This window comes from Emydura macquarii, unplaced genomic scaffold (assembly GCF_026122565.2).
Source record: "Emydura macquarii macquarii isolate MOO-44397 ecotype Brisbane River unplaced genomic scaffold, CSIRO-AGI_Emac_v2 contig_1876, whole genome shotgun sequence".
Taxonomy (NCBI): domain Eukaryota; kingdom Metazoa; phylum Chordata; order Testudines; family Chelidae; genus Emydura; species Emydura macquarii.
In genome coordinates this window covers 17750143-17773567 of record NW_027132013.1, presented here as the reverse complement: position 1 = coordinate 17773567, position 23425 = coordinate 17750143, and the positions used below count along the sequence as shown (strand labels likewise).

At 45.6% G+C, this 23425-nt stretch overlaps 1 protein-coding gene across 1 annotated transcript; it reads left to right on the top strand.

Annotated features, from left to right (window-relative positions):
* Window positions 1-2860: 2860 nt before the first annotated feature.
* Window positions 2861-15792, top strand: SLC10A1 (solute carrier family 10 member 1). Its single transcript, XM_067558096.1, has 6 exons — window positions 2861-2903; window positions 4852-4930; window positions 8470-8943; window positions 12385-12595; window positions 14181-14359; window positions 15549-15792. Exons 1-6 carry the CDS (start codon window positions 2861-2863, stop codon window positions 15790-15792), a joined length of 1230 nt encoding a protein of 409 aa, XP_067414197.1.
* The last annotated feature ends 7633 nt before the right edge of the window (window positions 15793-23425 follow it).

Sequence of the window (23425 nt, the reverse complement as noted above, 5' to 3'; positions counted from 1 at the left end):
ACCAGGTCCTGCATCGGGGACTGCGCGGTGCGGGGTCTTCACGTGGTGACCAGGTTCCGTGCCGCCTCGGTGCAGGCGAACACCTCAGTGCCGTATCCCCCGACGGTGACCAGGTTCTGTGCCACCTCGGTGCAGGCGAACTCAGAAGCTGTCTGAGCGTCGCCTGGCGGACCTCGACCGGTGCCGCCTCTTGGCCTGCGCTGCCTCCAGTGCCAGGGACCAATGTCAGTGCTGAGAGGGAGACTCCGCATCCTGAGTCGAAGCAGGCCGGCTCAACAACGCCAACCTGTAGTGACTGCTGGGGGAGCGTCCTCACTCTACCCTCAGTGGCCATCTGGCAGGAGATCTTCCTCCCCGTATGGGGGGGGATCTTCACCGCCCTTTGGGGGGGACCCAACATGGGCTTGCCCCGGGACACAGACCCCTTCTCCCTCAGCGGAGGGGAGGGCAGAGGTGGCGTAGGCAAGGCCAACAAGGCTTTTGCCGCCTGAAAAGCCTCCGGTGTCAATGGTGTTGGCAAGAGCACTCTCCCACTCCCAGGAGTCGGGGGAGGCTCCCTGCTCGGAGATGCAGTCACCAGATAATGCTTGACTGGCCGTGGACAGTGCATCTCCGCACTTGACCCGGCCCATACCGACAGCGCAGGGGAGTGTCCGCGCTCTGCGCGCTGTCTCTTCTTCAGCACCGGGGATGTTGTTTGGTGCTGAGTCGAGGCCGGTACCGGTGCTGCACTTCGCACTGAGGTGATGCTCAGTGCTGTGGAGCGGGATGGCTCGGACGCCGGGCAGAGCGCTGCCTCCATGAGCAGGGCTTTTAACCTGATCTCTTGGTCCTTCTGAGTCCGCGGTTTAAAAGCCCTGCAGATCTTACATTTAGCTTTCCTGTGCTCTTCCCCAGGCACTTAAGACACCAATCGTGGGGGTTGTTGAGCGGGAAGACCTTCCCGCAGGAGGCACACAGCTTAAATCTGGGCAACCAGGGCATGGCCCGGCCACTCTAAGTCCCTCAGGGACTTCTTATCTAATTACACTTAACACTGCTTAACTACTACTTTAACTAAAGTATTTCAAACAACGAGTACAAACAATGGGGAATAGTACTTGCAGAGAGCAAGGCTAGTTCCAGCAACTGTCAGGGGCGGAAAGAAGGAACTGAGGGGGTGTAGGGCTGGCAGTGCCTCATATACCGCAGCATTCGCACGGGACTCCAGAGGACACCAGAGCCAGCCCTACTGGATCTGCTAAGGGGAAAAAAGTTCCGGGAACCGCGCACAGTGGCGTGCACTCACCTATAATGGAATGGACATGAGCAATCATTCGAAGAAGAACTAGCCTTTTTCCTTTGAAAGTTTTCCACTATTGCTACCAGCAGTCCAGCTCCACCAGTGGGAGTCTGATTGATAGCAGTGTCCCACTGATTCTTTAATCAACAAGCCACCTGCATCTGGGTTAGGGTTAGACAGAATGGAAGTCAAACTGCCAGCCATTGACTAACAGCAATGCTTCTCCTGCTTCACAGGTAGCTGTCCAGTGAATAGACACAGACACAGATTAAGTTTTCTGACAACTGTTCCACTGACTTCCTTATAGGCACACCAGCCTGTTTATATTCCACCTGCAGCACTGCTTGATATTGCCCAGTTCATGCCAATGGTCTACTGATTTTAACGGCTAAGGATGATCTTTATTATCCTTTTCATGAGTGATCTCAAACATCCAGCTCCTGCGCTTATCTAAGAGGGCTGGGCCTCCCTGGCACGAGTCCACGTTCCATTCACTAGAAAGAACGTTCTGCAGGGACAAAGCTGATGTATTTTATTACAGTGGCTGCATTAAAAATGATTCTTCCAGTTTGACACACATCACTGGTTCCAGGGGTGTTTCCCATTTTAACTATAGGAAATCACTTTCCAGCCAGTAAAAGCTTTATAAGCACAAGTATTTTTAATTGTTTCTATTAGGACAGTTCAGACAGCTGCTAGTCCTAAAAATACAGATGGAGAGAAATATTCACATTGTTGTCAATTTTTAAATGTTGAACCCCTGCAGCTGTGCTTGGGATAATCTCTGGGCAGCAAGGGCTGTGACTCTGAATAAGTTAATAAATGCTTTTGATTGACCCTCCTTGCCTCTTATGACAAGATTCAGTATGCAAACAGAAGAGAAAAGACAAATACAGTAGAAAGCAAACATCTGCCCAGAAATTCTGTGGATATTCAGAGAAAAGGAAGTTGAGGAAGGGGAAATGAGTTACTTACCTTGTAACTATTGTTCTTTGAGATGTGTTGCTCATGTCCATTCCATAGCAGGTGCATGCGTGCCCCGTGCATGGTTACCAGAAAATTTTTCCCCTTAGCAGATCCTGTAGGGCTGGCTCCAGCATCACCTGAAGCCCCATGCATATGCTACAGTATATGAGGCGCTGCCGGCCCTACTCCCCCTCAGTTCCTTCTTGCCGTCAACTCCAACAGCAAGGACGGGGGGCGAGTCATGGAATGGACATGAGCAACACATCTCGAAGAACAACAATTACAAGGTAAGTAACCATCTTTTCTTCTTCGACTGCTTGCTCATGTCCATTCCACTGTAGGTGACTTGCAAGCAGTACCTTGGAGGTAGGTATGGAGTTCATAGGTTGGTTGTGTGCAACAATCGCCCTACCGAAACTGGCATCATCCCTAGCCTGTTGCACAATGGCACAGTGGGATGTAAAGGTATGAACCAATGACCACGTAGCAGCTTTGCATATGTCCTGCATAGGCACCAATGCCAATAATGCTGCAGAAGACGCCTGCGCTCCAGTGCAGTGAGCTGTGACGTTGCCCAGAAGCGGAACCTTTGCATGCTTGTAGCAGAAGCGTATGCAGGCGGGTATCCAGGAGGAGATTCGTTGCGACGAGACAGGTAAGCCTTTTGTCCCTTCAGCCACCGCAATGAACAACTGCGTGGACTTATGGAACGGCTTCGTCCTCTCCAAGTAGAAAGCCAGGGCTCTGCGTACATCCAGTGTGTGCCATCTCTTTTCCTCTTCGGAAGCGTGTGGCTTTGGGAAAAACATTGGCAGGAAAATGTCCTGGTTGGTGTGGCATTGTGATACCACCTTGGGCAGGAAGGTCAGGTGAGGCCTCAGCTGGACCTTATCTTTATAAAAAAAATTGTATAAGGCAGCTCCAAGGTGAGTGCCCTGATTTCAGACACCCTTCTAGCCAACATGATAGCTACTAAGGCGGCCACCTCCCATGACAGTAGCAGAAGTGGGCAAGTTGCCATGGGCTTGAATGGTGCCCTCGTGAGCCTAGAGAGCACCAAATTCAGGTCCCAGGGTGGTACGGGATCCCTGACATGTGGGTAGAGCTTTTCTATGCCCTCCAGAAATCTTGCTGCCATGGTGTGAGAAAAAACTGATCTCCCATGAATTGGGGGATGGAAGGCTGAGATGGCAGCCAGATGCACCTTTAGTGAGGCAGTAGCTAGACCCTGAAGCTTGAGGTGCAACAGATAGTCTAGGACCACCTGGATCAGTGCCTGGTGTGGTATCACCTGCTGCGCTGCAGCCCAGCAAGTGAACCTCTTCCTACAATACCCTCGTGTAGGGCTTCCTGCTACTCATCAACACAGTCTGCACCTGAGATGAGCAAGCTTGTTTCTCCAAGCTCAATGATTCAGCCTCCACGCTGTCAGGTGGAGGGACTCCAGGTCTGGGTGCAGGAGCTCCAGGGGAGGGGTGACCGACAGCTCCAGAAGCATCTGAGCCAGTGCTGCCTGGGCCACGCGGGTGCAATAAGGATGACCCTTGACTTGTCTTTCTTGATCTTTAATAGGACCTTGTGTATTAGCGAAATGGGAGGGAAGGCATACAGCAGCCCGCCCGACCAGGGAATGAGGAAGACATCTGACATGGCCCCCTCGTCCCGCCTCTGAAAGGAGCAAAATTGGCTGCCCTTCTTGTTGACCTTGGAGATGAAGAGATCCACTTGGGGAAACCCCACCTCCAGAAGATCATGTTGGCTACTGATGGGTGGAGAGACCACTCGTAACAAGATACAAAGAACCTGCTGAGCCAGTCCGCTGTGGCATTCTTGATACCAGGGAGGTGAGAGGCCACTAGGTGAAAATCGTGGCCTATCAGCAGATTCCAGAGACTCCCTGTTTTCAGACAGAGGGCTGGGGAATGAGCCCTGCCCTGTCTGTTGATATAATACATTGCAACAGTGTTGTCTGTTAGGACCTGAATCACCTTGCCCTTTAAGAAGGGAAGGAACACTGTGCATGCTAATCAGATCACTCAAAGCTCCCTGATGTTTATGTGGAATCCCTGGTCCTCTTCCAACCAGGTCCTCTGGGTACTGTGACTGGAGCTGATGTGCACCCTCCACCCCAGGTCTGAAGCATCTGTTACTAGTGTCATTGAGGGGCCCCTGTCTGCAAAGGGCATTCCCTCCATCACCATCCGAGGGTCTAACCACCACTCTAGGGAGGCCAGGACCTGTGGGGGCACTGTGACAACCCTGTCCATGGGGTGTCTGCTCGGGGCATAAGCTGAGGCCAGCCATAGCTGAAATTTGGAAAATTGGAGGGTATAGCCCATTCCAGTGGTGCCCAGGACCCAGCAGTCCGATGTTATATAGGCTCAGGCCAGGAGGAAAGGAGTGAGATGGTTCAGGAAAGGTGGAGATGCAGGATCCAGGTGCGAGGCTGGAATGCTGTCCTCATGCACACCATCAAAATGCATGCCACTGACCACCTGAGCATCACGAGGTAGGTGGCTGCATGGTCGAGGAAGAAGGCAGGCCCTGCCTGTGCTGCCTAATGTTCCTCTCTCTCCCTCTCTTCCCCCCTCCCCCCCCCGTAGGTCCCAAAGCACTGCGCCGGGAACCTGGGCTGCTGCTGCTGGCTCTACTGGGGCTGAAACTACCTCCTGGAAGCTTGCGGTGTGTACACCTCCAGGTGGAGGTCCCTAATGGGACTACCTTAGCAACTACAACAACAGTAATGAAGAACTGTCTAAACAACTACTTAACAAGTACCTATAAAACAAAGGCTACAGCTAAGAGGCACTCCCCGAAGCAAGCAAAAATGCAGTTCCAGTAACAGTCAGTGGCAGAAAGAAGGAACTGAGGGGACGTAGGGCTGGCATGTGTGTGAGGTTCCAGGGTGCGCTGGGGCCAGCCCTATGGGATCTGCTAAGGGGAAAAAAATTTCCGGTAACTGTGCACAGGGCGCACCTGCACCTACCATAGAATGGACGTGAGCAAGCACTCTAAGAAGGAGAGAAGTTACTGTGGTTTTTACTCCAAAATTCCCCATAGATTTCTTGCATATGTGCCATCTTGACTGTGTATTACTCATACATCCCTTCAAACCATGCTCCCCGCCCCCCAAAAAATACATCAAAAAAATGCACAACTTTCTTCTTGCTTAGCTATGACCCTGGAGACAAAGATATACCTTCATATTATAATCACACCATTCACCTGAAGGTCTCACAGCACTTCATAAAAATGAAGTTTCACAATGCCCTCTACAAGGTGGCTAGTGTTATTTCCATTTTACCAGGATGAGTGTGAAAAATGAGGTATCAAATAGGTTAATTAACTTTCTTGAGGCCACATTGCAAGTCAGTGCACGAGGCAGGGAAAGAACCCAGGGGTCCCTGTGCCAAATATTAGTCAATATTCCCATTACATACTACCTTAGCTATAGTGCCTTCCCCTAACCTGATGAGTTTAGCATAGGCATCCCCAAAGAGCTGTCACTGCTTCAAATACTTCTTCCTATCCTCATGGCATCCTGCCTATTAGATGCCTTTTCAAATCAACATTAGAGAGAGAAGGAAACAGAAAAGAAAGGCTCCTGTATTCCTTCTAGCTTTCAAGTACATTTTCAGAGCAATTGGGCTGGAAATGTTGCTTGCTGGTGAACTCCGCTATGAATAGAAGCAATGAATAAATTACTGCAGCTGACAAATCAGAGCTGTAGAGCTTCTCCAGCAAGAGAAGAAAGTTCAGCCCTACCAGGGAAGAGTTCACAGAGAAACCAGTGCAGTGAAAATCCATTCCCCAATCCTGTACCCTGGAGAAAAAGATATTCAGCCAGCAAAGGATGCTTCTGGAACCCATCCCCTTCCACAAGATTCCAGTCTTGCTCTTCTAGGAACTATCATCACACTCTGCACGCACAGATCCAGGCTTTGCCAGACAGAGAAGGGATTTTCTTGAATCATAATGGCTAAAGAAACTTCTGAGTTTTATTGCTTGAAGAACTCAGCCATGAATGGATCAAGCAGCATGTGAACCCTTTGAAAAGTGGAAACGCAATATTCATCTTCTGAAGAAGCAGTCTAAGGGCTAAAGGTAAATTAATTAATTTCCATTCTGTACTTTAATGTGTCTGGGGACTGTGTGTTTTTGCAGACACTAGGTCTGACTCTAATGGGAGTCTCCAGATGGATTGCTCCATAAATAAAGGCAGTGTGTGTATAGGAGCTTGGGGAAACAGGGAGCAAAAAAGAAAATTGGGCATCAGTAAATGTGGTTCCCAGCTCTGGCATACAGAATGAAATGTGTCCTCCTGATACATGGTTAGAATGGCAAGGAACTACTGGGGGATGAAAACTTGTGAAATAGTTTCTTTAAATAACACCACTCACCCCAATTCCTCCTCATGTCCTATGCAGCTCCCATTGATGTACGCCATGACAGCAAACATGGTTGTTTGTCCTATGCTTTAACAAGGCCAAAAAACCCTGTGTTTTTCCGTGCTCTGCCACTGACTCACTGTGTGTCTTTGGACAAATCTGGTAGCTTTGCTGTGTCTCTCTTTCCCCAGCTTTAAGATGGAAGTGTTACTCTGGAACAGTGTAAAGCTTAATTAATGCATGCTAGTAGAAGTACCATAGGAGTTGCTTTACCAGATCAGATCAGAGCCTATCTAGTCTAGTATCCTGCTCTGACTGTGAGCAGCAACAGGTGCGTCAGAGTAAGGTACACAAAAGCCCCTACTGGGTAATTGTGGAATAACCTCTCCACAGGGAAAGCTTCTTCCAAGCGCCCATCAGTCAGGGGTAGCTTAGCCTTGAAGCATGGGGGTTTATAACCCTTCTTAGATTAGGTCTATACTATGAGATTGGGGTGTGTGACCGTATACACTCATCACAGTGGCATCTCCTGCTGCCCAGCCCGAGAATTAGCTCCACCAGTGGGTGAGCCCTTCTTCCAGTGGTGCTTTCTCTCCATGTTGCTACAGTTCTTTAGGCCAGTTCCCCACAGCCTCAGCACCTTCTTCGCCCTCACCTCAGAGCCTTCAGCAGTCCAGTCCCAGCAGCCAGCCAGGAGCTCCCTGTTGCTCCCTGCCAATCGCTGCTCTGTCCAACATGCTTACAGGTCTCTCAGCCCTCTCAGGAACACAGTCCTCACTCCCTGAGTGTACAGCAGCCACTGGCCCTGCAGCTCTTTTTATGTGAGCCTGATGGGCCCTGATTGGCTGTTGCTTGCAGCCTCTTTCCCATTGGCTGTCTCCATTGTAGCCTCTCTTGGAGAGCTCACCTCCTCTGCTCCACTCTAGAACAGGGCATCCAATCCCCTTTACACCTGTGTTGGGTGGACACCCCATCATAGGGTGTGATTCCCTTGCTCATGTACATATACTAAAGCTAGATTGAGGAGAGCTAGTGTGAGTATAAACAGCAGCATAGCCATAGTAGCCTGGCACAGCTTAGCTATGCTGAGTACAAGCGCCAGAAACCTGTGGGTATGCATTCAGCTGTGCCTATGCTACTGCAACTATGTTGCTATTTGTACTCACACTAGTTCCATGAGAGCTAGGGCTAGTATGAATATGCGAGCAGGGGAATCACACCCCTAACTCCTAGTGTAGATGTAGCCTTAGAGGAAAAAGTGAATTATTTCTAGTGTAACTTTGGATGTGCTCATTATGTGTATAAATACCTAACTTTTTTAAATCCTGCTAAGCTCTTGGCTGCGGTCACATCTTGTGGCCATGAGTTCTACAGACTGTTTAATTTGATCAGTTTTAAATTAGCTGCCTGTCATTTTCATTGACTGTCCCCTTGTTCTCATATTGTGGGAAAGAATATGGAAGCTAGAAAAAGGAGTCAAGGCATCAAGTTAGAAGTCTTGGAAAGCTAGAAAATAGTGGAAAGTTTATTCTTGAAATCAATGGGCTCACATTCAATAGCCATGAGACAGGGGGAAATTGAGTCATGCATGAAATATTAGTCAGCTGTCAATGTAGATAGTAGAGGGGTTAGTCCTAAAAATGAGGAGAGTGCTTTGAATTTCTAGGGCAGCAAGGTGCAAACTCTTATAAATATGATCCCTGACAAAATAGCCCTCAGCTGCACTCAGTGCTAGATGATAAGAGCGCTGGTCTGAAGAAGAGAAGGGGCTGACTGCAGGAAGGGGGAGTGTTGGATGTGATGTTTACTTGCACTGGTTTTGCATTGTTTCAGGCTTTTGAACCGGCTTCCTTCCTCACTTTGCCAACCACACCGGGAAGAAGGGATGGCTAAGGTCATAGCAACAATGAACAACACCGGGGCAGACTACAGGAGCCCGTATTATTGGAATCCAGAACAAGCAGAGAATGCCTCCTTGCCCAATGTGACATTGCCGTTCCCGTTTCGCCAACGGGCCACTGACCAAGCGCTGAATGGGATCCTCATTGCTGTCCTCTGCATTGTCATGGTATCACTGGGGTGCACCATGGAGGTCTCCAAGATCAAGACTCACTTCTGGAAACCCAAAGGGGTGGCCATTTCTGTGGTGGCTCAGTATGGCATAATGCCTCTGACAGCATTTACCCTGGGCAAGCTCTTCCATTTGGGCCCTATGGAGTCTCTGGCTGTGCTCATCTGTGGCTGCTGTCCAGGTGGCAACCTCTCAAATATTTTTAGTCTGGCATCAAAAGGTGATATGAACCTCAGGTAAGGAAAGCTCTCCATTATCACTGGCCAGGCCATTTCAGTTGGGAGACTAGGCTAACTTAGTAGCTCTATCAATTCTAATGCTTCAGGCAGGAAGAAATTTGGTATTGTACCCACAGTATTTTTAGAGTACTCATCAGCTTGGTGCTAAATACTGCTTAGTCATCATTGCAGGGGTGTAATGCTGCTGCACTGGTCCAGAGTGGCACTCCGGCACCTGACCTTTAGGATGGAGCTGCACTCCAGCACTTGGGGTCACAACGCCACTCAAATTTGACCTGGCTGCCCCTCCATAAAGCCAGACAGAGCAGTGGCCAAGCCACATTTCAGTAGGGTTGTGACCTGGAGAGCCACATTGCAACACCACTCAGAATTTTGCCCAGCCACCCATGTTCCCACACGTGCACCAGTAACTACCTCATGTGGCTGGGAGTGTGACCGATGCCTGGGTCGGGCCCTCTTCCAGAACCCACAGCAGCTCCTCTCGGCCCTGGGGAAGCCTCAACCCAGCAGGAAAGTAAGGAGCAGAGTAGGGTAGAAGGGAGGCCAACCAGCAACTGGGTCCTGGTCTGCCTGCTGAGCCTTCTTGCCAGAACCTATGGCAGATCCTCTTGGTGCTGCTACACGGGGGACCAGCAGGAAACTGAGAGCCAGCAGGGAGGAGGGAAGTGGAAGGATGAGGTAACACCCCCTGGAACAGGGATGCAAACTCAAGCCAGCAGGAAGGTAAGGGGCAGCGTGGGGGTAGGCAGAGAACTAGGGGCATTCCACTAGTCTTGCAATTAGATGCAGGAATTAGAGTCCTGCACAGATTATAGCTTTAGGAAAAGAACACTCAACAGAGGAAGACAAACTGTGTACTTTTGATGGTGCCATAAGAACTGATTTCAATATCTTACCTGGGGCCTGGTCATCAGTCTTGTTACTCAGTACAGTATAGGACTAACAAGCTATATTTCAAAGAACCTGATGTGAGTTTAAACCTCTTTAACCTAGTAATCAACCAAATGGAAGATGTTGTGATTAATAACAAAATTGACTGAGTAATTAAAATGAATAGGTTACAAGGACAAAGGTCTATCTAAACATGATGAAAATATAATGATAAATTAAAGCCAAATAGGAGTGTTCCTTGTTCTGTCAGCCTTTCATTCACAAATTAAACTGGTCCACATAAAATAAGGTCCTACAGCAGGGCTTTTGGTTGTTTAGTTGGTTGTTTTAACAGTGCTTTTTGTTGGTGTTGTCATTGTCTATTTTATTTTTATTGTCTGGCAATATGGATCCTTGTGTTTGGTCCTGTGACACAGAGACCACATTTTCAAGAGTGGGCTGTGTATTTGTGACAACACTTATTTGCATTTGGTGCCCTGTCACATAATTGGTGAATGCAAAGCAAATGCTGTTTGAGCTCAAAAATTGCAAATTTGTCCATGGGCAAAACTGTAGGCTCAGATATAAAGAATTGGGGCCTGATCCCACATTGCATTAACTCCCATTCATTTCGTTCAAGTAGAGTGACACTAACTTGAAACTAGAGTAAAACAATGGTGACTCAAGCCTATGGCTGAGACCCTTTTGTAAATTCAGCCAATTCAGCACACACAGAGGCTCATGAGCAACTGCTGAAATTAACTAAGGAAAAGTGGCAATTCTCCCTATTAGCTCTGACATTAAGCAGAAGAAAATGTCCCATTGTGTATCTTTATCAATGAACTCGTAAAAAGGACACGACTTTCTAGCAGAAAGTTTCATGCACCCTGTGATTTAGAAGCCAGTCAGCATAGATATCCCATGTGACTAACATGCAAGACCACCAAAAGACATTGTACTGATCAAAGATTTCATGCTACTTTTCCTAAACAGGTGTTTTACAAGCAATAATAGAAGAGGGTCAGAAATTAAGGAGGCAAGTCACCAATGGGGAATATATCCTGTGAAGGGCTTATGAAAACAGTGAAATGCTTCACAGAATGAGCGGGAAGATATTGGAGAGGCAGTAGGTGGCACTTCTCTCCTCAGCTTTTCTCTGTTTATTTTTAAGATAGCATTGTAATCCGAATCCCCTTATCAAGGCACACCAAGTTTTTGAGTTGGGAGTTGCACTTCTTGCCAAGCTACCCTCATAAAATCTTATGCATTAGATCCAATCTACCTTTCTTCTAGAAGGTTATGCCATAAATTGAATAAGTGGCTGTGAAATCCAAGTAAAGTTCGAGACCAGTGTAACATACTCTTTTGCAATCTTAAATGCTTTATTTGAAGGTTGCAGAGACTATAAGTTTTATAAAAGGACTATTTTACATGTGATGCCAATGGGCTTTTTGACTAACTACATGTGCGCTTTGCCTGTGCCTTACTAATTAGTTTAAAGTTAGTAAACAGATAGTTTAAAGTTTGGCATATAAGAGTTACGCATGTTCTATATTAGAACAATATGTGTTTTTACTACTAATGTATGAAGCCTCACAACTGCTGGTGCACAGATTTTCAATTAGATAAAATTTACCGGTAAAATATTAGTTAGGTTTCGAATACGGCTGCTTTATCTTATGGTGATGTCACATGCAAGATGGATTTTGGAGACTCTGTCATGCATAATAGAATTACCAACTTGAGAGAATTTCTGCAGGGCTCTGGCACTATAACATTTACCACTACAACACTGCTGTTGCATCATCAGGTGCATTACAATGGGCTTTTATACCTTTCTTTGAGACATCCAACATTAGCCACTGTTGAGGGCAGATACTGGTGTAGATGGAATATTATTTTGTTCCAGTGTGGCAATGTCTACATTTCTCATCACTTCACCATTCCAAATATTGATTCTCTTGAGAGACTTCCTGCCTTTCCACATAAATCAAAAGAATCTTAGGGAGCTACGCCAAATAGAAAAAGATCAGGTCCAAAAAACAGGGGCTGGATCGCCTCGGTCCAATAGCCTCTGTCCAAAATAAAAGAGTGGAAACAACAACAAGGGAAAGAGAGTTGAACTTAGCTTTCTCGGAATAGCTTCTGAACTTTTGTACTTGGTTTACATTGATAACAAGAACATCCAGAGTTATAATAGTAAGTATTTAAAAATAAACCTTCCTCTAAAGCAACTGGTTCAAGCCATTGCTCGAGACAGGATACTGGACTAGCTGGACCACAGGTCTGATCCAATATGGCAATTTCTAGTAATCAAGATGCGCATGGATGATTACTTTTTGAGCCTAAAATAGAACTGTCCTTAACTACTTACCTTCCCTTACTTCCATTCCTAGCAGGTCCTTTCACCACCTGGTAATGCTAAGGAAACCTCTGTGAGGGAAAGGGGAGAAATGGGAAAAGTGAGCTGAAATTGTAGATGGGTGTATGTGTCCTCGTTAGATAAAGAGAAGAATATTCCAAGAAAGGATTTTATTCCACTGCTGTTACTTTCTCCCTTCATCTCAGCATTGTGATGACCACATGTTCAACGCTGCTGGCACTTGGGTTGATGCCTCTTCTCCTGTATCTTTACTCAAGAGGGCTGTACCAAGGCAACCTAGAGGGCAAAGTGCCTTACAAGGGAATAGTCATCTCCCTGGCCATGATGCTCATTCCCTGCACCATTGGCATCTTCCTGAATGAGAAGAAGCCACAGTACACTCGACTCATCATCAAGGTAAGATGGGGTTATGATAATCATCTTTCATTCAAGGGTCTCAAAGCAATTTACAAACGTTCCATCTCACATTGTCTATGTGACATAGATTAGTACCTGTACCCCTGATTTACAGATGGGAAAACAAGCACAGAAGGGTTAAGTAACTTCTTCTAAGTCATGCCACTAACCAGTGAAAGAGCTGAGGACAGGACAAAGAGTTCTTACTCCCAGTTCCTTGCTCTAACCACTGGACAACACTGTCTAATCAATACATAGTCTTGACACACAATGTGCTCCTACTGTGCTGATAGCGCAGATGCCTGCCAACACTGGACTAGAGGAAAGCCTCAAAGCCACTACTTAGGGCTTTGTGGCAGTCATCCAGAAGTGACTGGGACAAATTATCAGCATCTACTTATGCCTAGAATCACCATTCCTCTTCTGCACTTCAAGCTCATAAAGAAAAGAGAAGTCTGGAGGTCTCAATAGGAAACTGCCAAAGTCCAGAGCTTCATCAGCAGTAGATCAGAGAGCTGCAGACTTCCTCAGCTTGCTGCCTCAGTCTCCTGTAGAAGCTCTGTCTCATCAAATGAGCTGAAGCTCAGTACCACTAACGTCAAGTGCTGGGACACAGTTCGTGACCCGACTAGATAACTGCCTCACACCACAAAGGGCCATAACAGCATTCAGCTGAAGCCCTGAGCACAGATTCAAACGGGGGGCACGCTACACAACTCTGAATCATCCCTTCCCATACCTTGATTCCCTTTGTAACTCAGCCAAGATAAACTTTCTAACATACACAACCCTCCCCTTACCTTTGCCTGGTGGCTCTATCTCTCTCCTCACCTTTGAACCAGATTTTTTCCCCCCCTTGTGGTAGCAGCAGCTACTGGAAAGCCCCAGATTCATGACCTCCAAGCATTACTGGGCAGGATTTCCACTCATGCACACCACCTATGGCACTGCCTACCCTTGCACACTCCCAAATACTGGCATTAGAAAAGGATACACAGCGAGAGTTATAGGGATCCTGGAGATGAGCCAGAGCAGCTACTAAACAGACACAGCTTCTGTGGGGGACTTCTTCACCAACTACAATCAAGAGGTAACTGACTGGGGTGTTTCAAGAGCAGCATTTACACTCAGGGAGGGTGACACAATGGCAAGGCTGACAGCCTGGTTCATATCCCATTCTACTGTCACCAACCTTCAGGATAAAAAACAAGCTTGGGGACTTCTGCCAGTCTTGCGCTAAAGAGCAGAAATCTGCCACTGAGGATTAGATTCTACCTCCCAAAATTTCCCATGCACTTCAGTTGGATATGGTCTTCTCTTCACTTCCTCTGCTGAACTGCTAGATAGTGTTGCTACGAACTGGAAAAACAGCAATCATATTCCACTTCAACATGGTGCCTGTGTTCTAACAGTGAGTAAATGGTTCCAATAGAGTCTATTAAATGCTTTGAGATGAAGGCTCTCTATTATTACAAGTACGAAGCTATCATTCTAACAATGGGACAGTTGCTTCCAAATTTCTTGGCTAATTTTAAGGGGGATTTTTGTCTTATCTTTCCCAACTCCTGATCCACTTTTATTTCAGGCAGGGATGATTGTGTTGCTTGTATCATCTGTTCCAATAACCGCTCTGTTTGTGACAACTGTTGGAAGCAGTGTTTTGATCATCTTCTCGCCACCCCTACTGGGAACTTCTGCCTTGATGCCTTTTATTGGTTTCCTGCTTGGTTACCTGCTATCTTCATTTTTCAAGCTCAATGACAGGTAGGTCCCTCCACATCTCTTAACACCCTCACTCCTAGAACTCTCAGACAAAAAGGAAAGGAAACTGCGTATAAAAGAATGATGCTGGAATCTTGAGAGGTGCTGAATTAGTTGCTTTCAGAGGTTCTGATGCACTCTGAACTTTGAACACCATCTCCCAGAGCTGATGCTAGAAGGATGAGCACAGACTAGGGAGGCTGTCTACACATACCCCATCCTCAGCCCACAAAAATATGACTTTCTAGTGGTAAAATGGTGCCAGCAGCAATGTTGGAGCCTGAAGCTTGTTATTTAGCTACAGGACACACATGATACAGCCAGTGACAGTGCAAGTTACCTCTGCACTGTCTCTAGCTTATGTGCCTCAACCCTTACTGGGATGAGAGGAGTAAAGATTCGTGGACCAATTCATTCTTTGGCCTCCTTGGCTCTGCCAAAAGTGGAATCAATGGCAGAGGCAATTCTGTTAAATGGACACCTGAAGACCACTGGGTTGTTTCACACAGGCCTCTGAACAAGCTGATGGATGGTTGTGACTTTTGGTCACTACAGACTTGTTCATTTTGGAATTCCCACTTAGTGACAATGAAAGATGAAAGTTAAGATAACGCCCAAGTAGAAAGCGATGGAGAAAAGGGTTAGCGAGTGCTGACAGGATCTCCAAAACTCAAGCAATTATTCCTACTTTGATAACTTCCTCACACCACAAAGTGCGTAACAATATTCAGCTGAGGCCCCAAGCACAGATTCAAACTGGTGGGCCCACTACACAACTCTGCGTCATCCCTTCCTGTGCCCTTTGTAACGTATCTAAGCTAACCCTCCTAACACACACAATCCTCTCCTTACCTTTCCCTGGTGGCTCTACATCTCTCTGCACCATTGAACCAGACTTTTTTCCCCTCCTGGTAGCAGCAGCAGCTCCTGGAGAATCCCAGTTTCATGACCGCCAAGCCATTACTGGGCAGGATTTCCACTCATGCACACAACCTATGTCACTGCCTACCCTTGCACACTCCCAAAAGAGTACTGCACAAAGCATCTTATTAGAATTCTCAGCACTGCTCCTACTGCAGCTTCTTTTACCAGGGTCAAATGCATAAATATCTGGCCACAGTATCCATTTTAAGCTGTACAGAAATGTACCAGTTCTGCAATTCATGCCTCTGTTTAACTCTTTCCTGTACAGGTGCAGGCGGACAGTCTGCATGGAGACTGGTTGTCAGAATGTGCAGCTCTGCTCTACCATCCTCAAAGTGGCCTTTGCCCCTGAAGTCATTGGACCCCTTTTCTTCTTCCCGTTTCTGTACATGATATTCCAGCTTGGAGAGGGCTTTCTCCTGATAGTGGCCTTCAGGGTTCACGAGAAGATAAAGAAACCAAATGGCAAGTGTAGTATAACCAAAACTTCTGATATCAAAGGCTTAGTGTGAGGTACTGACCGTGCAACCCATCAATGGTCAACGTTGTCTGGAGAATCCTGGGCTTCAGCGCACAGGCACATCCTGTATCTGTACTGATACCACTCAACAGAAACGAGGCCTGTATCCATTTGAAACAGAGAGGAATATTAGGCAGCCAGCAGCCTGACAGATCCTGGGCATCACTACACATAGTTGAGTGTGGGGCAGGGAAGGAATGGGCCATTCCATATGCATGTCAAGTCAACAGAAGATAAATGCCGGGAGCAGCCCAATAGACATTTCCTATGTGAGATTTCTGCACAGAACAGAAATGAGAGACTCCAAAACTGAAAGCTCTGTAATAAGAGCGCACACACAAAAAAAGGATAACGCAAGGCATTGGGTATGGGATAAAAAGCTTTTCACCTTCATATTTGATCACCCAGCCCCGGTCAGTAACATCATATTTATTACCATCTGACAACTGTCTGGTCACTGTGACAGGGTACAACCATCAAATGCATCTCTTTGTGGCACAAACATGGTCAGTTTTCCGCTATACATCCTATGACCTATCCAGCAATAATATCAGCCTAGCCCTCTGGCCGGGTAACCTTACTGGATCCGTCCAGCCCCTTCCAGGAAAAGGAATCTTTCAAAAACAAAGCCTCAAAACAAAGGAATCATGTCCCAGCCAGGCTCTACCTCCAGTCAAGTGCTGTAACTGCCAGCCATTGCATGGGGGCGCCACATCTCTCAAATAATTCAGTTTCATAAATTCAGCTACCTAATCCCAAATCTGGTCTTAACCCCTTCTAGCATGAGACAGGTCTCACTCCATTACAGTGACCTATGAAAATGAAATGATTGTGTCACTGAAGTTCCTCATGAACGTGAATTCACGCACTTCTGCCAGATGGTGCTCTTCTAGACCAATATACAATAGCTTAATACAGGAAGTGGAAAATGCTTAGTCAAGGTGGGTGGCTTGCTTTTTGGTGGGGTCGCAGGCAAGTGTTGCAGCTGGGAGAGGAAACTGGTTGCAGTGTATAAGCAGATTCAGCAGCTGCCCTTGTTGTAAAACAACCTGTAGGCCAGATTCATGGCAATAAGGACAGCTGTTCCACTCCAGTATCACTGTGGCTCTCCTCTGGGGTTCTGCTGGAAACAGTAGCTTTAAAACCCATTGAGCCTCACTGGCAGGGGTTGCTTGGGAAAACCAGTCAAGCAGAACATCTAGCAGCCAGCCATCCTAGCCCAGCCAGCTGGCTCCACCTGCTTTGGGAGGCAGATGTTGATTAGCAACTTGGAGCACTGTGGTGGTGTTTTACCGTATTTTGTAAATGCAGCTACAGTAGAACCTCAGAGTTACGAACCCCTGGGGAATGGAGGTTATTTGTAACTCTGAAATGTTGAAGAATTCCAGAGGGGTAGCCGTGTTAGTCTGTACACAGCAAAGACAACGAGAGTTCTGTAGTACTTTAAAGACTAACAAATTTAATTTCAGCAGGCATAAACTTTCGTGAGCTTCAGCCCACTTCCTCAGATGCAGTTGGTAGAAATGATACAGCAAATAGGAAACATATATAGAAGGCAACATATGCATATCCAAGGGCATAGATAACAAAGGGGTAGGTGGATAAAAGTCAGGTACTTAAGGCATAATGACAACCATTGAGTAGGAGGTGAGAATGGGTGATCAGAGCAAACTACTTCTTGTAATGAGATACCCATTCCAAATCCCTGTTTAAACCCAGCTTGAATGTGTCAAGTTTGCAGATAATTTCTAACTCAGCAGTTTCTCTTTTTTTGAAGTTTTTTTTTGGAGAAGTACAGCAACTTTCAGGTCAGCGACAGAGTGCCCTAGGAGCTTGAAGTGTTCTCTGACTGGTTTATGGATGTTGTTATTTTTTATGTCTGATTTGTTTCCATTTATCCTTTTGTGTAGTGACAGTCCAGTTTGACCAATGTACATGGCAGAGAGGCATTGCTGGCACATGATGGCATATATAACATTAGTGGATGTGCAAGTGAATGAGCCCCTTATGGTGTGGCTGATATGGTTAGGACCAGTGATGCTGTCACTAGTCGATATGTGGGCAGAGCTGGCAACAGGGTTTGTTGCAGGGATAGGTTCCTGGATTGGACTTTTTGTAGGGTGCATGGTTGCTGGTGAGTATTTGTTTCAGGTTGGGGGGCTGTCTGTAAGCCAGGATGGGTCTGCCGCCCACTGCCTGAGCGAGAGACGGATCATCTGCTAGGATAGGTTGTAGATCTTAAATGATGTGTTGGAGAGATTTTAGTTGGGGACTGTAGGTGATGACCAGTGGTGTTCTGTTGTTTTCTTTGTTGGGTCTGTCCTGTAGTAGGTGACTTCTGAGTACACGTCTGGCTCTGTCAATTTGTTTCTTCACTTCTCCAGGTGTGTATTGTAGTTTTAAGAATGTTTCATAAATGATCCTGTAAGGTGTTTGTCTCTGTCTGAGGGATCGGAGCAAATCCAGGTGTATCTTAAGGCTTGGCTGTAAACAATGGATTGTGTAATGTGTCCAGGGTGAAAGCTGGAGGCATGAAGATACGTATTGCGGTCAGTTGGTTTTCAGTATAGGGTGAAATGTTGGTAACTTTGCATGACATTATGGTTCTTCTTTCAAAAGTTTACTACTGAACATTGATTTACTACACTTTGAAACTTTATTACGCAAAGAAAAATGCTGCTTTTAATCATCTTAATATAATGAAATAAGCACAGAAACAGTTTCCTTACCTTGTCAAATCTATTTTTATTAAACTTTCCTTTTTCTTAGTCCTTTACGTTTAACACAATACTGTACTGTATTTACCTTTTTTTTTTTTTTTGGGTGGGCGGGTGGAGGGGGTTGTGTCTGCTGCTGTCTGATAGCATATTTCCAGTTCCAAATGAGGTGTGGTTGACCGGTCAGTTTGTAACTCTGAGGTGCTACTGTAGTTTGCTGATGGGCACTGTCTTTTAACTGGAAAAGGCAGTGTGCACTAGAAACATACACAAAGGTGACATTTCCCACTTGCTGCTGAAAGGAGTATTTTCTAAAAATTTCATACAAATCAAATGACTTGAAACAAAATAGCTGCAATTCTGGGGCAAGATGGCCAACTTTTTTGCCACTTTTACTTTGCACAGCTTTGCCCCTTGAGCATCTTTGCGATCTAAAGAAAGCCAGGCTTCACTCAGTGCAATACAGGAATCCCTGCATTACAGCAACCATTCATCTTTCCTGCAGCACCACGTCCCAGTGATATGGGTTAGGAACAATGTGGTCTCATGACTTTTTTTCCTCCACCTCTTCTTTAGATACAGCAAAAATGATCTATACAGCTGTGGATGATATTGCACAAGAAACAAAACCACCAAAGCCCCTAAGAAATAGCAGCAAAAGAGGGGGATGCTACAGAAGCACCACACCACAGACACATCCACCTATGCTCCAGCTTACATCCTCTGCGCCTGGTTTGCTGAACTCCAGCAGTTTTGCATAAAACATGCACCAATGTTGATTTTTAAAGGAAGGGGTGAGTAGATCCTCTCACAAGCCCACTCTAACTGGATGTTCTCCAAAAAGGGTTCCAAGGGCCACAGGCTAGAGTTTGAGACTCCTTGGACTAACCAATTCATGGTCATATACAAAACATTAATATTTAGCTGATGATGAAATGGTGCACTCCATCCCAGTGAGCTCTCTTCCAGTTTCCCTCAACTCTGTACCAGAGGTTGGAACTAACAGCATGTCACAGATTATTAATGGTTGCTATCATTAATAGGGCTAGACTCATTCATTTTAGCCCAGTTTCTCCGTGCACATTGTTTTGCTGACAAGAGTTAGAGGGAGGGGAGAAAACCTTTCAGAAGTTCAAGCTAATTTCTCTAATTGAGATCTAAAAGCTAACCTGGAATTTTCTCAGCACAGGATTTACAAATTAAGAGACCAAATGTACTGTTTAGGAGTCCCTTGATATCAGTCACAGGCACTTACTTTCACCTCAGCTCTTTTGTACATCTGAGGTTCCCAAACTATAGGCCTTGAAGCCCCAAAATGTGACCTGCAGCCAAACTTAGCTGATCTATAATTTAACATGGGGAGGTTTCTAAGATACTTATATGGCTGATCATAGTGTCTGTTTGCCTTATACTCTTTAATATATTTTTCCTCACAATACACCTGTGAGCTAGGAAAGTGCTATTATCCTCATCTTACAGAAGGGGAACTGAGGCTCAGAGAGGCTAAATAACTTGCCCAAAGTCACACAGAATATCAGTTGCAGAACAAGGAACCGAACCTGGGTCAGCCTCATCCTAAATTAGTGCCCTAACCACCGGACTGGTCTGTTCAAGTGCCAGAATCACATATCCCAAAGTGCCTTACTTTAGCAGAACATGCCATCATCTGAAGTAATAATGCTGAATACTCTGAAAGCACCATTAACTAAGCCACAAAACCACAATCAGTAGCAGAGCAGCATTAGAACTGCATGTGGTTAATGTCCCTTTAATATCTGGAATATCCTGGAGTGCAGTTTGTAACTGTGCCAGCCCCTACCCTTGAAAACTCATAAATCAGAACCCCCCAAAAGCATGAGATTGTCTTAAAATCATAAGGTGTCTTTTTTCAAAACATCAGTTTTCAGCTGCATAATTCCCTCCCACTTTTTCCTGTCCTCTACTTGGCTGCTACATGACTCAGGGGTCACGTTTCCTTGAGAGCAGCCTGGTTTCAGCCCCTTGGAGTGTTTACTAGTGACCAGCCTGTGGCTTCAGTTCCACTCACATCAGCATTCATGTTAGTTAAGAGGTCGATCTTCTAAAAAGCAAAAACAGAATCCCAGAGTCAGGAAAACCCTTATAAAACACCACATATACCAGGCCTGGCCAAACTGTACCTCATGATCTGCCTGTGGCTCTTTTAGTTAAAGGGCAGCTCCCAGAATCCTCTATACCCTCCTTTCTCCGCCTACCAGACTGGGGGAGGAGCTCGGAGCTTCTGCCCTGCACCAGGGTTGTGGGTCTAGACTCTAGAGGATTCTGTCCAGCAGGGAGGGAGATCGTGGGGGGTGTCAGTAAGTCTGGTCACCCTTGACATACGCTTTGGGAGCAAGAGGCATAGTGAGGCCTGACAGAAGCCTGCTGGGGATTTTAAGAGTCTGTTAACATTTAGCAGCATAAGCATAAGTAGAACTACCTATGTGTAAGATATTGCAGAGTAATGTTTGCAAGCCTTAAGAAACATGACTTAAAAACTAGGCCAGTTTGAACAGATACTGAATCTACACTGACAGAATAGAGGAATATGGAAACGAGAGACTAATACATATGTATAATATAACAAGTGTATGTAACAAAGATAGGTTAGACGCTGTATTGTCCAGTGCTGGAAGCAATCAATGAAATCATCCCATTGAGCTTCCCACTTGTAATTGACCCCTGCTTGCTGAATGTTTGCCTTAATAAAGATTTGTTAGGCTCATCTGCTGAATAAGTGAATCTCAATCCAACAATATACTGCAAGACTAGCAAAAAAAATTGTGTATTAGTAATACTAGCATTGGAAGACGCCGCACATGGACACAGCTGACCACACCCAAACAGGAAGAAACACTGAAGTAGAATACAGTCTGCCTCACACTTGTGAATTTAAAGAGAGTGCATTTTCAGTGCCAAATATGCAACTCTTTGCAACAAAGTAGTTAAGGTATCACTCTTCTTTTAAAGCATAAGGCAAGTCATCTTTTTGCACACACCAGAATCTTAATCGCAACTGTCACTGACCTGTAAATTTCTAGAATGTCAATGCTTGCAATGACAAAATCTGATCCGGAGCCCACACCTGAAGCTTGACCCCTTATGTGCAATTGAGCGCTTAGGGCAAGTGGCACATAACTATTCACCAGAACATCTTTCCCCAGAATGACCTATAGTTACAATGAACCCCCAAAATATGATCCATAAATAGCAGCCCTAGGTTCTAAGTCTGTTGGACACTGATAATTGTTAAAAACAAACAGCTTCAAAAATCAACAAATCACACTTTTGAGTTTAAAGCAGACCTCAGCCTGCTAAGTGTTGGAGGCCCAGTAGAATTTGAGTTGCTTGACCACTGTCCTACAAGCCTAGCATAGCTTCAATTGCTTGCTTGGCTATTCTGACCTCTGTATCATGACATCTTCGTTGGCAGAGACTGAATAACCTTACAGATCTCTCTTTCCGCATAGCACAGCACATAAGACAAAATACAGATACTGTATGCTTGCAGCTGCACATAGATGGAGGTGATGGGAACAAGAAGTTATCTGTGAACATCTGGGGTACAGTTTTATTACCAAGGGGCATATTTTTCTCCACCCCTCCTATCACCAGATGTTTTGACAACCCCAATCATCACGGTAAGAATTAAATTTAGTTAAGGGTGGAAACCCAATGTAAGTAATTAACATATATGACAATGAGAAAGATAATTGGTGGTTGTTTATGGAAGAGTATAAGTAGTCACCACTTAAACAAAAGGGGGTGCTTCATCAACACCTGACTCCACAAGAAGTGCTGCTGTAGAGCAGAGGAGCCACTGACTCCCTAGCAGGGACCCTGAAGGCAGCTGTATACAGGAATGGCTTCCTGAGTAACTGCTTAGCTCTCCAGGCTTAGTGAGTATATAGTGCAGCTAATTTTAGGCTTTGAATCTAACTAGCATATTTATAGAGAAACCTTAAACCTTACTGCACATTAAACCTTATTGATCTGCAAATCACGTGTACCATCTCACTGGTATCCACTGAAGTGTCCAGAATCAACACTAGGGAGGTGTCAAGTTACTGTGGCTTTCTAGTCATTCCAAGTGCTCTGCTACTGCTGTGAACCAAGACAGGGCTGCAATATTGCCTAGAGTGTGAGCAAACGCTCCATTGACACAAAACCTACTGTTCTGAAAATGGCTCCATTTCTTATTAGTGTTTGCAGTGTAGTAGTACCACACTCAGTAAGCTCCACCTCCATTCCTTAAAAGTAGGCCTCCTACTAAACCAAGACCCTACTGCTATCGCCCAACTCTTTTCAGATCTGGGTGCATGTACCTAATACAGAGGAGGACATATTAGAACTAAAATGGGTAGTTTTAAGGGTTGTTTTCCTTTCTCTTTACCAAGAGAAATCTTGCACTTTTAATGGCTGTCTCCTGACTCAGTTGCCAGCTTTACAGCTTGAAAGGAGGTTAGAATCCATTTTACTCTACACGTATGGATTGCTTTAGCATTATCAAGTTCCACATATACTAGCATGTTCAAATGTTGCATGATGTGAAAGATTAGGGTGGCTTTCCCAGTATACAAGTTCTCTTACAGTAACACTTGGATGTGAACAAAGGAAGTCCTTTACAATTATGTTTACTTACAGCCACTGGGTTGTTGAAGATATGCACTAAGTGTGAGCCAGAGAACAAAAACATTTCCTTATAACAGATGTGCGAGCTTGTTTTACTTCTGCATGAAAGAGGCAGAGGAACATTACCATTAACCTAAGCTATAGCCAGTTAGACAAAGTCAATTATTTTTGTTAAATGAGCTGGCCTTAGCAGGAAGGCTGAGCAGAGTATAGATAGTCTGGTTCTTTGAGTGAAGAGTCATTTTAGAGGAAACAAGA